The sequence below is a fragment of the Heptranchias perlo genome, chromosome 15 (genome assembly GCF_035084215.1).
Source record: "Heptranchias perlo isolate sHepPer1 chromosome 15, sHepPer1.hap1, whole genome shotgun sequence".
In the NCBI taxonomy this organism is placed as follows: domain Eukaryota; kingdom Metazoa; phylum Chordata; class Chondrichthyes; order Hexanchiformes; family Hexanchidae; genus Heptranchias; species Heptranchias perlo.
The window spans coordinates 17,506,886-17,522,655 of NC_090339.1; the positions used below are offsets into that span (position 1 = coordinate 17,506,886).

At 39.1% G+C, this 15,770-nt stretch overlaps 1 protein-coding gene across 5 annotated transcripts in view; it reads right to left on the minus strand.

Annotated features, from left to right (window-relative positions):
* The window catches only part of diaph2 (diaphanous-related formin 2), a 705,669-nt gene that overhangs the window by 83,713 nt on the left and 606,186 nt on the right, over positions 1-15,770 (minus strand). For 4 of the 5 annotated variants that reach the window (XM_067996883.1, XM_067996882.1, XM_067996881.1 and 1 more), the window contains 2 exons: positions 2,001-2,096; positions 934-981 (listed from right to left, as the gene is read on the minus strand). In XM_067996883.1, the coding sequence (XP_067852984.1) occupies positions 934-981; positions 2,001-2,096 (144 nt within the window). The remainder of the gene's footprint in view (positions 1-933; positions 982-2,000; positions 2,097-15,770) is intronic. The other variant, XM_067996884.1, reaches the window with a different exon arrangement.

Sequence of the window (15,770 nt, forward strand, 5' to 3'; positions counted from 1 at the left end):
TGTCATAATACTGGAGCTCTGGTCAGTCACACTTTGCTTACTGCCAGCAAAATTGGTTTTGTAATGCTCAGTTTTTCACTCACAAGGGATATCACTCACTGTGAATTAGGACTATGTCCAATTCCCACTAATACATTTTACACTCATGAAGTCAAATGAATTGTGGCAGATTTCCAGACAGCTTGCACAAAGAATTCTAATTAAGTATTAAAAAAGTGGAACTTTCAAAAAGCTAAAGCTTGTTACACAATGCAAGGATATTTTTTCTTACAAAATATCTGCAAGGGTGGCACACTGTTAATGATATTGTAACAAGCTATGGCAACTTAATCAAGAAACACAAATGAATTTAATTGGTTCATGAAAATTATGCCTGGGGTCTCAGGGTGCTATGGTGCAATTCGATGCTACATGCATCCTGATACCTGGGAAATTAGTTCAAACAATGAAATTGAAAGCAGAGTTAATATTCCGTTGCAGCATTCCAGAGATGAACTTATTAAAAGCAATAATAACATACACATCCTCAAAGCTGCCGTTTCCCTCCGGCAAAAAAAGCAGATAAGACATAATACCATAGATGTATTTCTGAAGCACGAAGGAAAGGAAAAGGCCAGAATCTATTAGGAATGTTTGGACTAGGTACAATGCTTGACATTTTGAGCTTAATGCCAAGGCACTGGTAGAGGTAGCAGCTGGGTGTGAAATTAATACAGCAGTGCTGAGAGACCTAAAATAGAGATTTCCTAAAAACTAGCATTAAGGGAAAACTCGCCACCATCAAACTCTCCTCCACTAGCCTCCTGCCTCAGGCCCAAAATAAAGGTTACAGCCAATTATCTATCTAGAGCATTTTAAGGAGCTTTAAGCTAGACTGAAAAGTGAGATAAAAGAGGGAAGGAAAGTAGAAGCACTTGAATTTTTTTCCTTTACCCTTGTCAACAGGCCATCGGGATGTTGGACTAGCTGGACCTTGTTCACCTGCAACAACCAGGAAGGAAGCTATCAAAAACTGACTTTAATTGAAGGACAGATGAATTTACAATGAAGGAACCCTTTGCAGTGTGAAAATTGCCAGTGCATAAATTAACAGATTAGTTATAATGATCTGTTCAGCAACTGGGAATATCTAAATTGACTCAATAATACCTGTTTTCATGATAGAACTTAAAAAAAAATAAACGTAGGTAAGCACATCTGAATATGTTACATCAGTATTATCTACCCAGTTAAAAAAAATTATTTTCCTAGCATTCTCAATGGCATAATTTTAAATGCTTTTTGTATTCCCTAGTATTTTGAAAGGTGATTAGTAACAGAAATATTGATACTTACAATTTATAAAATATATGTATTAAAAAAGTCTGTATTCATTATTGCTAAAACTGCTATAAATATTTGCATTACATTTACTTGAGGTTTTGTCAACAAATATTTTTTCATTTGCAGGCTAGACATAATTGCATTGGTTTATCCAAGTAATACTAAAAATGTTAATAGATCATTAATACCTATGCAGCATATCTGCATACATTTTAAAATAAGTTTAGACTTATGTATCCACATGTTTTAAAAATTCTGCGCAGAAGTACTAACAATATTAAAAATTCAATTAAAGAATGTTATCAGGAATACTTTTGCAGAATTTCAAACTTGGCTCTTTTCCTTACAGAATTCAATATTGAAAAGGGTGCTACACTATTAATTGTATGTGTTGACCTTCCAGTGACTTTCATTAAGCCTGTGTTACCAGATATTTGTTTGCCATGAGGAAAAGCTACTTTAATTTTTCTTCTTTGACTATTATTGGGGTTTGACACTTAAATGACTACTCGCACAGGCCATCTACATTTGTCTTTAATAAAGCAAATGTATACAATTTTTTAAAAGCAATCCTGAAATCTGTCTCCTAGGTTAGTGAGAATACACCTGAGGAAGTGAGAAACGCATGTTTTGCCTTACTTTCTGTAGCTGCACATCACTTAGAGTTTGTGACTTACCAAGAATTCTTGGTGTGCGCTTCCTGCGATCCCTGAATGCAGCACCTGACTGCAAGGCCTCCAGCAGGCTATCCATCACTCCTGTTTCATCACCCCCTACAGAAGTGAAACAAGAAAATTACTTCAGTTTTGCATTATAAAAGTGCATCATTTGTCAAGGATATTTCGGTCTATATAGTCCCAAACTCAAATAGTTAATAATGGTAGCTTAAGAACAAGATTGTTATATCATACGTCAGATCGCAAAATTAGACAAATGGGATGTGCAAATTTGAAACATAAAGTAGCAGTCAAAATACTATTCCATGACAGCTGCTAGAACAGTTTAACATAAATCAAAGATTCACTTCAATGTGTATGTCTATGAGTAAAAATCAAACCACAATTTTAGATATCAACAAATTAGCAGTTCAATAAACTCAATGAATAAAAGCATTGCCAATCAGAAAAATTAAATGTTAGCTGTACCAAATGCTCAGATATCAGCACTTTTTTCAGTACAAAGTGTATGAAACATTCCATTTACACTTTTCTCCCATTTACTTTAACTCCCTTCCTATCATGATAGAAATTCATGCCCAAATATTCTTCATTCAGTTTGTAGACAAATTGTGAACAGCCAACTATCACCTCAAATGCCATAGAAAGGTTTGAAATACTATTGTTTGTCTTTCCTCAAGACTGGCCAGCCCACAGAGTCCATGACAGTAACTGATGGAGTAATTCTGACGAGTAATTATTCTCCTCTGCGCGCACAGTCATTAACCCGTTTCTTTTCAAAGATGCCCAAAGAATAATCTTGTTCCCACAGACTGGTACGAGTTATGAATCATCTTTTAGTTCAACATGAATTAAACCTTTACATTTAAAAACCACTAAAAGATTTTACCTTCCCAAGCCACTACAAAAGTAGACTGCTACTTAACTACAAAAATATCAACTTTACTTGAAAAAGTATTTGGATCTGTAAAATAATACATATTCATCCAAAATGTAAAGAAAAAAAATTAACAGAACACACTGTGTTTTGGTCATCAAGAAACAAAGGAAACATTCAACCAGGGCATGAGGAAACAGATTTAAACCAGTAAAAGGTAAATTTAAGACTGATATCAGGAAGTACTTCTTCAAACAAAGAGTAATCAACACTTTGAACTGGCTTCCAGATGAATTAGTGGAGGCAAAAACTCCAGAACCATTTAAGAAACAATTTAATGCTAAAATGGGCAGATTTGTACGATCTTCCTGGATAGATGAATTAAGATGGGCTGAATGGCCATCTCCATCTGCAATTATCTTTTTGATCTTGTATAGAAGAGACCCTTCTCATTTATAAAGAACTAGGTTGTCGTGGTAAAGAATCTTCTTTCAACCTCTTCTACATAACTGTGGATTTTTTCTTATTTCTGAAGTAGCATTTGGAATGAGATTGGAAAGATAATTTTATTCCCCCCTCAGTCCATTCTCTGATTTAATCTGGAGGTAGGTTCCTCTGGGTAAAACATCTTCTAACATTTCATCTCTCACATAGCGTGGCAGGACGTGGCCACTTGAAGAACACTGCAGTTCCTAAAGTAGATCCATGTCACCTGAATAAACCTAACCAGCAATGTTTTACAGCTATGACTTCAGGTAGAAGTTTTATGGATTAATTGTAATGAGAGAGAAAATATTCATTCCAGATTTAGCCACAATGAAAGTGCCCAATTTAGGCACATGCTTCCTTCCAGTAGACCCATTATTCCATCTAAATGAAAATACATTTCTTGGAAAGCAGCTGATCCAGTACCACAATTTTGCAATATAAAAACAATTTGCCTGAAGCATGGTGAAATTTGGTCTGATCAGAATAAATAAATAATGTCTCATCTTCTGATTTATGCAATACGTGGCGGGGGAGTTTATTGTGGATGTGCTTTGAGTATCAACCTGTTCTTAATGGGGACAACTAAAAAGCAACCAGAAGACCATCTTTTAAACTAAAAAACATACTCACGTCAGGTTGAGAACTAAACATAGCAGAATTTAAGGTGCTCGACACCTTTGTGACATTACAATACTAACGTGTGAAAGACAACTGAATTCCTTATTTTCTTGATACTGAAAATGTGACCATCCAACTTAAGTAGGCCTTTAGGTTAGCATCAACCAATGAGCTCAATAATCTCAAACGATAGGATCTCAATGCCAATTGAAGAAAATCCATTTCTTTGCATCAATTGCTACATTAATATGATTTTTATTATAGATAGAAGATTGGAGCACATAAGAGAAATGAAGATGACTTGATTTACCCCAGAATCAAAATCCTGATGCCCAGGCACTTTCATAAAATACTCATGCTTTCAACTGGCAAGGACTCTCCCTGATGCAATTAAATACGAGATCTTGTATTGGAAAACCCAGCATTAAGCTTCTAGAACAAACAACAGCAGGTCCAGTTATTGAGGTTGAGGAAACTATGTAGCACACTAGAGGAGCTAGGAGGACTTCAATTACTTTATGATCAAAGTCTCGATGCCCATTAATTTTAAGTAATTATGCTTTGAACTGGTATCGCATATCCTTCTGGATAAGACGATCTACATACAAGACTCCCCCACTCCCAAAATTCCAACCAAAATACCTAAACTCCATGACCTGCTTATAAAGAAGGTCAATATCACAATAATACTGGATTTCTGATGTATATTCCCAAAATAGTAAAATCTGTCCATCTATGATTCCAAATCTTTTAGCAGCTTCTGGGTTATTTTAGTTTGTTGCTGGAATGACAATAAGGTGTTCGTCCATAAGGCAGGTGCAGAAATGATCAAAGTGTTACTTTTGATCTTGAACAGTATACAGCTGTTTTGCCTGTATTCGGGTATTCACTTATGCAGAACAGCCTCCAATGTGGGAAATAACTGAACACCACTCTGGCACGCATGCTGCATGCTTAACATCTTTTTCATCTTCCATCACTTATGTCCCTTTATTGTGATGCAAAATGCAAGCCCAGCTGCCAAGTTGTTGTTTTGCTCTGCGTATTCCACAACTCAGTTTAAATCCAAGATTGCATAATGAACATCTTATGCGCTTACCCCCTAATTAAAGCTATTACTATTCGCCACTTAAGTGACTCCAATATACGACAGCCCTCTTACTTTGAACCCTAAACACTGATGTAAATTTCTGATCTTACACACAATTATACACAGTGGTTCAAGGGATCCCAATAAAGGATTTCTTTGATACAAAGCAGCAAGAGATCTTGCATTAAATTCAGAGATTAACTTCTAAGAAAAAAAACAGCAGGACCAATGGACATGGTGAAGAAAACTATCGAGGGGTATGGATTACAGTATAGTCTCCTTCATATCTTTCAATACAAATGGAATAAGACATTTTTCAATTGACTGTACCAAACAAAATTTCACACGCTCTCCCACAATTGTTTCTCAGGAATGGGGCTAGATGAGCAATTGCATTTAAATTACTAGTCAACAGATAGTTCGGTCTCCTTTGAACGTGGCGTCTGTTCGTCTGTACTCACATTTTGTATTCTCACTCTGTGGTATGTTTGATTGCCTATCTTCCACTTGAACACCAGTCCCAAAGGAATGTGGTCTCCCACAGCATAGCAAAAGATCACTTACCCCCATCTACATCGAAACGATGAATCAGTAGCGATGTTATTGGGACTAATATAACTTGAACTAGGAACTAAAAGCTATTCACATTGTTCCCGGTTCCGGGAAGCTTTTATGCAATTAGGTTGTCTGTTGTACCATTTAATTTGTATGCAGTGATCTTCTAGGTGTGCTGCCTCGAATAACAGGGAAGCAATCAAGGTGATATTAGTTGAGGAAACCTCTCAACTCCATAGAGATATGATGCAACATACCTGGTACCCACCAGTTCACTGGAATTGTGTGGCAAGAGGTGCCAAAAATGAAAGCAATGAGTGCTATAAGAAGGAAGCTAAATGTTGATGGTTCACTTGCTTTGGCTAGAGAGCAATGTTGAACAGATCAAGCTCAGAAGCTTATCAAGTCAGTTGGCAAGTTGTTGGCACTACTTAAAAGCATTTGACACAAACAACCTATTACGTTTGACCCATTGTTAAAAACCAATGAATGATCTAAGGACAGAAAAAATACTGGGCCAGAATTTACTGTAGCTGATGAACGAACGGCACTTGGCATTTGTTAGACTTGCCCTAGCCTGTTTAATTTCCATGAGCTTTTGCTTGGCAAGTTGCTGTAAGTGGAAAATGGAAATGGTGCGCCTCCCTCTACAGGGCATCTGGGATCTGAGTGAACAGGGCATGCAACAAGTTGAAGAATTGTTAATGAACAGCGCAGAGTCTGAACCAGGAAGTGTAAGTTAGAATAGGGAATTTAATGTCAAATCAGGTACAGAAAGCGAAATAAAAAGATGGAAGGAAAGATTAGATTGAGAGAGAGGGAGAGAAAAAGAGACAAAGTAAAAAAAAATTTTTTAAAAATCTCCTACAACAATTAAAAGCTGAGAGAACGAGACTCCACACTTGTAAAATTTAATTTTCAGTGTCAGAGAGGTTGTTTGGCAGTAATTATGACTTATCACGCTGTTAAAGAGAGTACTTAGACAGAAATGGATAAGTCCTAGCTTCCTGTGGCGAGTTTAGTTTGTATCTACCATGCAAGTACAGGAACGTCATGCCGTTCAATGAATTTAAATGGTAAGTCAGACAGCGAGATGCCGTTTTTGGGAAGCTAACAGCAGAACAGCGCATCTCAGACAGCAACTTTTTGATTTTCATGTTTAACCATGCATCTGCCCTCGCCTGAAGTTGCTGTGCAATTTATGCACAAATAATATGAGCGCTGTCAGCCTCATCGATATTTTGACAGCAAATTCTGGCCCATTCTTGTTTTGACCTTAATCTATGTAGAAATGAAGTGGAAACTAATTATGCAAAGAAGTTACTTAAAAAGATAGTAAGAATGAATCAACCTTGACTAAAAATAATTGCAAGAAATGGTTGAAATGCATGTGGTGAGAACAGGTATCCATTTAAACAACAGTCTCAATGGTCAAGGTGCTGTTCCACAATGAAACCTTAAACTGCCACTTGTTATTTATAAGTTTTTACTCACATTCTGTGACAGTGAAACAAACATTAGTGTTGCATTATTAATGCTACTCGATTGTCAAAAGTAGCTTAATTAATTTATTAACTCTAAACTACCAAAATGAACACTTAAAACCCAGAATTTAAAATAAAACATTCCAAACACCTTATAATTCTGTTCACTGTGTTGTCCCTTTTCCTCCCACATTCTCGTTTCCCATTCTCTGTTTTTTTTAAAAATTGAATTTTACTTGATCTTTTCCAGATTTTATTTCTCTAAAACACTATCACACTCTTAAGTTACCCTTTTCTTTCTCTTTTCACCTGGCTCCCATCTTCCAATTTGGAAGCGAGAGAAAATTTTTCGAAACATTCCGACTGCCCAAAAATTGACTGTAAATGTGTTTTTTAAAGCAATCGGAAAGCCAGGTGAATGCAGATTAAGATGGCTGCATCTGTCAATCTCTGATGCATTTTTATGCCTCGAAACTAGAAAGGTCTGCTGGCAAATGAATGTACTCATCAGCTGGTTAGTGAGTAGGTGCACACGGAGATGAGTAGACTTGTCCTTGGCTTGCTGAGGGTTAAAGCTGCTGCACTTCATTTTCTCCCTCCTGGGGGAAGAACATACAGCACAGGGAGAAGTCTGTTAAAAAGATGTCACCATATATTCTGCAAATGGGGAGATGTACATAGGATAATTTTTTTTTTAATGGAAGGGAGCCAGGGACAATTTTGTGTCTAGGCTATGCATACCAGCAAAATTATTACTAGCACAAATATTGAAGTGGGTTTTCTTTTCATGACAAATGGCAAGATGCAAAATCTGGAAAAATAAAAAAAACAAAAATAACCTGTTAGTCTGGGTGTGTTGACACAGCAACTTTAATGCTAAAATTGGTGTGTAAACACTGAGTCAGATCAGCCACCTGACTATTAATAGCACCAGGAACGAGAAGACGAATCCCTCACTGAATAGTAAATGTGGTTTCCACAAATGCAAGGAACTTTACAGTGATTTTCATTGTGCGCAGTCACTGTTTGTCAGTTGCTAATTTAGTCATGTAAACTTCAACAAGTTTGAACAATTTTTCTATTAATAAGTTATGCACCTTAGTTCGAAAGCTTTCTGCAATAACTATTATAAAGTACAATCATTTGCTTCCCAGTGGTTGATTCCTTTTCATTTTAAATATACAAAACCTGTAAATTGTGCAATTGTGCGTCAGTACTTATCGAATACAATCCACTGTTATTAACCTGGGAACTGCAAATGATAGTCAAATGATTCATTTTATACTGCTAAATGAACATGAATCATAGCATTAAAAAGATGAGGCAATTTTGTCTACTCAATGCAAGCAGTAGATAAGCAGACTTGAGACCATTTGCTTGTAAAATGCAATTTTTGCTCATTTATGAACATACTAATGAGTACACTTACAAAGATAAAAAGGGAAACTCTGAATCTTTATTTCTAATTGTTATTCTGCCCTCCCTTCTTTGTTTGGCTCGATGAAGCTCTCCTCCCTGACTGCATCAGTTCTGATCAAGGGTCCTATCTGAAATGTTACCTTACTTTTTCTCTTTCATATGTTGACTAACCTGCTGTATATTTCCAACATTTTGATGTTTTATACCTAAACAGTGCAATTGCTCAATTCGTTATGCAGTAAAGATATTTGTAATGAGCAATTTAGAAGCTTGCTTTGCAAGCATATTTCAAAATATTGCCAAGTATTACAATTTCTAATTTATTCTAGATATTACATACTGAAGATACTTATTATAGGTTAGCAATGACCTAAAACTGTTGAAAATTCTTGTTGCGATTACCATATTATCACACTAGGAATTTGGCACAGCTAATGCTAAGCCAATATGAAGTTTGGAGTGTAACATTGATAATTAGTACCCCTAAATATCCGCTTGTAGGACCTATTGAAAGTGCTAGTTAGACCATAGATTTATATTGCTCCTCTTATACTGGAAACCAATAGAAACAGAATAGCCCGGGTTATGTTGCCAAAATAACGGTGAGTTTAATGCGCACGCCGTTATTAATGTGTAAATCGTTCACCGATTTGTGGCAAGGAAGAGATAACCCGTGAATTGCGAATCTCCAAAAGTTGCTGGACGATTTGCGCCACGCCGTTAGCCTCGCAAAAACGACAGTTCACCCTCAACCTCCCCGTGTGTTTCAAGAAATTACACATTAATTGCCAATTAAACTCAAAGCAGAAAGTTAGGTCTGGTACTTAACAACGTAAGTACCTTTTTAATGATGAGATTTATGTTCCTGCAATGCCACTCAACCTATCCAGCCCAGAAAGGGAACAATTGAAACTGTGGAGTCTTATTCCTACAAGTAGTAAATTGTTCATAGAGATTTTTAAAATTTAAGATTTCTTTCCTTAGCTTTCCTTTCTGTCTCTTTTTTCTCTCTCTTATTCCAATCTCTATCCCGCTCTTCATTTCTCTTTCTGTACCTGATTTGACTTTAATTCACCCTATTTCCTTCTCCGTTGTTCTTTTGTTTCTTTCTCAATCCTTAAATCTTATTGGTTAAGGAGATCGACTGTTGGTCCCGTTGTTCACTAAGATCCCTCGCCATTATCAGCTCGCACTTCCAGGGCAAAAGATTTTCAAGCTGAAGGGTGAGGAAAAAAGTCTGACTAACTGGGCCTGCCATGAGATGCCCGCTCCAGTAAAATCTGGGCCATTATTTAGTTGAAATCAACTGTCAGCTACAAATGTAACAAGCACACAATGGATCAGGATTAATATTTCTGCTGCTTCATGTCCAAAATGTTTATCTAAGCTTGATTACGGGAGGTGGGGTAGAACAAAATCACATTGGGGATTAGTTTTATAAAAGATTATCTTTTGCACCTTTATATTAATATGATGTGTTTTTAAATATTGATGACAATTGATAAATAAGTATATAATTAAAATCCACATACAGCTAAACAGAGGAAGCACATCTATTTATTAAAAATTTATTTCTCTGTTACTGTGAGCAACAGAATGGATGGAAAATAAATTTGTCATGCAGTTTTGACTGATAAGGCCAGATTGTACATGTAGATAATTGGGGTGACAGGACAAAATTAAAGTGGAATCCAAGACAGAAAAATACAAATTAGCTTGCAAAAGCAAGTTAGATGAGGTTACTAAATAGAAATCGTACCACGTAACTCCCTGCTATTGAAAAGTACAAAAAATACTTTTAATTAGAACTGCATAGTCAAAAGACACTACTAACGTAATCCAACATAAAACGAGGTTATGTTTTATTCCATTTCTTAAATAGAGTTTTTCTTAAGGAGACTGTCAGTGTAATTTTTTAATGAGATTTTCAACTATAACATACAATTGATATTCAGAATTGATGCTCCCGAGAGTCTGCTTTCTTTTCATTTTACTGTACAATACATCTGTATGAATATTGCCAAGATTGTTTAATTAACAGATAATGAATGAGATGCGCATGACTGGTGATGATCAGAGTAAGAACTAGTTCGGGCGAAGTACAAACTAAGTGGCAACATTAACCCTCTCCAACTCAATGACTGAAAACAAAGCTGTTATTTACTAACTGTAACTCTTGCACAACTGGTTTTTATAAAACAGTAAATAAGACTATGGAAACTATCCATACTGGACTTGAAAATTGTTACAGCTATTCCCAATAATTAAAAATGAACATTTTCTGAGCTTTCATTTATGATGCCTTAGCAATTTTGTTCAGCTTACCAAATATTTTTTGAACTAAGGAAGCCACATTGGAAAAATCCCTGGGCAGAAGAGGCTACATTCCCACTGTGAATCAGATATAACTTTATAATATTTGTTGAGGGAGTTGTTAACTTTTGAGCCTGTATAGTTTTTGAGACTCCCTCAGATGCTGTTCAACTGCGAGGCATTAGCTGTGCAGCTCTTCCTGTACGAATGAGTTGACAACTCCCTCAACAAATGTTAACATTTTTATAAATTGGCTCATTTACAAAAAAAATGCTAATCCTTTCCTTCAAAGCTCAGCAATTTAAGAACGTATAAATCATCCTTACCACTAACTCCCTCTGTAACCTAACCCAGTGAAATGAGAAAAAAAACTTCACAACCATTTTGAACCTGTAGTTGATAGGACATCATCCATAAGTTGCTGATTATCAACGTAAAATGTGCAATTACTGACCATGAAGCTGTGTGTTCCCTTTGTTATGGCTCTCAGACATGCTTCCCACACTGGCAACTGCTGCTATTTGACCAAGAAAGTAAAATGCTGATTTTAAAGGAAGGTGAAAATGCACAACAGCATTGATCAGCATCTGTACAGAGAAAAAATGGATGAACCTTTTGCATGCAGCTCCTTCATCGGAACATGTATTTTCTGTTTCAGATGCTGGTGGATCCACTGTGAATTCCCAGCATTTTCATTTTTGCAGCACGTGCAGTTTTTTTTTCTTTTTAATCCGCACAGATTTTTAAATTAGCACAAATCTGATACTATGACATCATGGACTGTTAAAAAATCATGTAAAGCACTATCTGTAATACAAACCACCAAAATCACAACTTTATCAACATATTTAGTATTAGGCAGGAAAGGATCATAACATACAGCCCTCAAAAGAACTGCCTGGCCTACACTTCAGAACCTTTAAAAAGGTTACCTCATTATAGACTATATATTATGTTCAGAGTAACAGCAGTCAAGTCGTAAAATTTTTAGTGAACCTTGGTTAGCCTGCCAAGCTGAACCCAGTAGATTTTATAGCAACCAATAAGGGGTTTGTGAAAATTTAATTACAATCACATAAGTATCTTGATGGACTATGGAAGAGGGGAGCCCTCCACCATGCACAATTATATTAAAGATTCATTTAGTAGGTCACATGAGACAATAACACTACCGGAATTCAGGCCTAAATCTAGCAATTTCCAAATGTTACTTAAAAATGTGGTAAAATTCATTTTCCACCAAACATTTTGTGGCAGAGCAGGTGGTGAGTCCTTAAACCACTGGCACTTCGGTTTGAAACACACTGACACCGATGGGATGAAATCTCCAATGCCTGCTAGCTCTAAAGCTCATATATGCAATGCGTTTTGGTTGCCTCAAACCAATTTCTCAAGAGGCCAAAGTGTAAAACTCCCTCAATTTGGCAACAGCTTGCATTTTTACAATGCCCCGTACAAGAAGAGCAGGGGAGTTCTCCCCAGTGTCCTGGCCAATATTTATCCCTCCACCAACATCACTGAAACAGATTATCTGGACATTATTACATTACTGTTTGTGGGACTTTGCTGTGCCCAGATTGGCTCCAGCTTTTCCTATATTACAACAGTGACTACACTTCAAAAGTATTTCATTGGCTTTGAAGCACTTTGGAATGTCCTGAGGTCGTGAAAGGCACTAAATAAATGCAAGTTCTTTCTTCACATCCCAAGGCACTTCACATATGAGAGAACAAACCGATTAGTAGCAGAATTAGGATAGTTGATTGAAAGTGTGGTCTAAAAGATAGGTTAGGAGGAGGCTTTTAAAGGCAGGGTGTCAAGATAGAGAGGTTTAAGAGAGATGCTCCAGAGAGTTGGACCTAGGCAGCTAAAAACTCTGCCATCAAGTGAGGAATGTCAGTGGGAAGAGGGGTTGTGCAAGGTAGGTCACAGTTGGAGGATCGCAGGGCAAGGGCAAGGATGCAGAGTTGATGTTGCAGAGGTAATGTGATTCAAGGCGATGGAGGGTTGTGTAAATGGGGTAAAGGATTTTGAATTCATTGTGTTAAGAGTCAGGGAGCCAGTCGAGGTCAATGAAGAAAGGGCGAGCAGGATTTAGTGTGGCAGTGGTTTTGGACAAGTTGTTTGTATAGAGAGGAGATTGGGAGACTGGTGAAGAGGACGCAAGAGAGGTCAAGTATTGAGATAACTAAAATGTAGGTAAGGATTTCAGCGATGATAGAGGGGAGGCAGGGCAAAGGATGATTTGGAGCTGGAAGCATTCAGTCTTAGTGGTGGATAGGAAATAGGGTGTGAAGATCAACTCTGGATCAAACAGCAAACCAAGACTGCTTACTGTCTGATTCAACTTGAGCGAGTAGCCATTGAGGGGGATGGAATCAGGGTGCACAGGTACGAAGTTTTAGACAGGAGGTTAATAAGGTAGCCTTGATTTTCCAATGTTTAACCGGTGAAAGTTCTGGCTCATCCATGACTTTAGGTCACATAGGCAATCTGACATAATAGAGCTGGTCATAGAAATTTAGGATTGGTTTTGGTAAAGTAGAGCTGGGTATCTTCAGCATGCATATGTCCATGTTTGCGTACAATGGCCCCAATATTTACTTGGAGCTGGGAAGAGAGCTCCGGGAAGTTTGACCGGCTGGCTGCCAGTCAGGCAGGAAAGCAGCTGGGGACGATCGGGGTCTGGGTGCATCGGACATTGTAGGGGTGGGGGGTGGTTGGCCAATCATGGGGGTCCCGCAAGAGACAGGGCTAAGCGATTCCACAACCAACGGATCAGATCAAAGCTCTGCAGTCCTGCCACATCCAGTCGTGAATGGTGGTGGACAATTAAACAACTAATAGGAGGAGGAGGCCTCGTAAACATCCCCATCCTCAATGATGGCGGAGTCCAGCACATGAGAGCAAAAGACAAGGTTGAAGCATTTGCAACCATCTTCAGCCAGAAGTGCCGAGTAGATGATCCATCTCGGCCTCCTCCCGATATTCCAACCATCACAGAAGCCAGTCTTCAGCCAATTCCATTCACTCCACGTGATTTCAAGAAATGGCTGAGTGCACTAGATACAACAAAAGCTATGGGCCCCGACAACACCCCGGCTGTAGTGCTGAAGCCTTGTGCTCCAGAACTAGCTGCGCCTCCAGCCAAACTGTTCCAGTACAGCTACAACACTGGCATCTACCCGACAATGTGGAAAATTGCCCAGGTATGTCCTGTCCACAAAAAGCAGGACAAATCCAGTCTGGCCAATTACCAACCCATCAGTCTACTCTCAATAATCAGCAAAGTGATGGAAGGTGTCGTCGGCAGTGCTATCAAGCGGCGCTTACTCACCAATAACCTGCTCACCGATGCTCAGTTTGGGTTCCGCCAGGACCGCTCGGCTCCAGACCTCATTACAGCCTTGGTCCAAACATGGACAAAAGAGCTGAATTCCAGAGGTGAGGTGAGAGTGACTGCCCTTGGCATCAAGGCAGCATTTGACAGAGTGTGGGACCAAGGAGCCCTGGTAAAATTGAAGTCATTGGGAATCAGGGGGAAAACTCTCCAGTGGCTGGAGTTGTACCTAGCACAAAGGAAGATGGTAGTGGTTGTTGGAGGCCAATTATCTCAGCCCCAGGATATTGCTGCAGGAGTTCCTCAGAGCAGTGTCCTAGGCCCAACTATCTTCAGCTGCTTCATCAAGGACCTTCCCTCCATCATAAGGTCAGAAATGGGGATGTTCGCTGAAGATTGCAGTGTTCAGTTCCATTCGCAACCCCTCAGATAATGAAGCAGTCCATGCCCGCATGCAGTGAGACCTGGACAACATCCAGGCTTGGGCTGATAAGTGGCAAGTAACATTCGTGCCAGACAAGTGCCAGGCAATGACCATCTCCAACAAGAGAGAATCTAACCACCTCCCCTTGACATTCAATGGCATTACCATCGCCGAATCCCCCAACATCAACATCCTGGGGGTCACCATTGACCAGAAACTTAACTGGACCAGCCACATAAATACTGTGGCTACAAGAGCAGGTCAGAGGCTAGGTATTCTGTGTCGAGTGACTCACCTCCTGACTCCCCAAAGCCTTTCCACCATCTACAAGGCACAAGTCAGGAGTGTAATGGAATACTCTCCACTTGCTTGGATGAGTACAGCTCCAACAACACTCAAGAAGCTCGACACCATCCAGGACAAAGCAGTCCGCTTGATTGGCACCCCATCCACCACCTTAAACATTCACTCCCTCCACCACCGGCGCACAGTGGCTGCAGTGTGCATCATCCACAGGATGCACTGCAGCAACTCGCCATGGCTTCTTCGACAGCACTTCCCAAACCCACGACCTCTACCATCTAGAAGGACAAGGGCAGCAGGCACATGGGTACAACACCACCTGCACATTCCCCTCCAAGTCACAGATCATCCCGACTTGGAAATATATCGCCGTTCCTTCATCGTCGCTGGGTCAAAATCCTGGAACTCCCTTCCTAACAGCACTGTGGGAGATCCTTCACCGCACGGACTGCAGCGGTTCAAGAAAGCGGCTCACCACCACCTTATCAAGAGCAATTGGGGATGGGCAATAAATGCTGGCCTTGCCAGTGACTCCCACATCCCATGAACGAATAAAAAAAAAACTTTGGTTCTGATCAACCTGACCTGGGACTATATACTGACATTGGGTACCTGAAATGGGGAAACGTTGTTATTTTCCTGCTGCTAACGTCCTTCATCAGTGGCACTCTCGCCTCTGAGTCAGAAGGCTATAGGTTCAAGTCGCACTCCAGAGACGAGCACAAAATCTAAGTTGACACTCCAGTGCAGTACTGAAGGAATGTTGCAACGTCTTTCGGATGAGACGTTAAACCGAGAGCCCGTCTGCCCTCTCAGGTGGATGTAAAATATCCCGTGGCACTATTTTGAAGAGGAGCA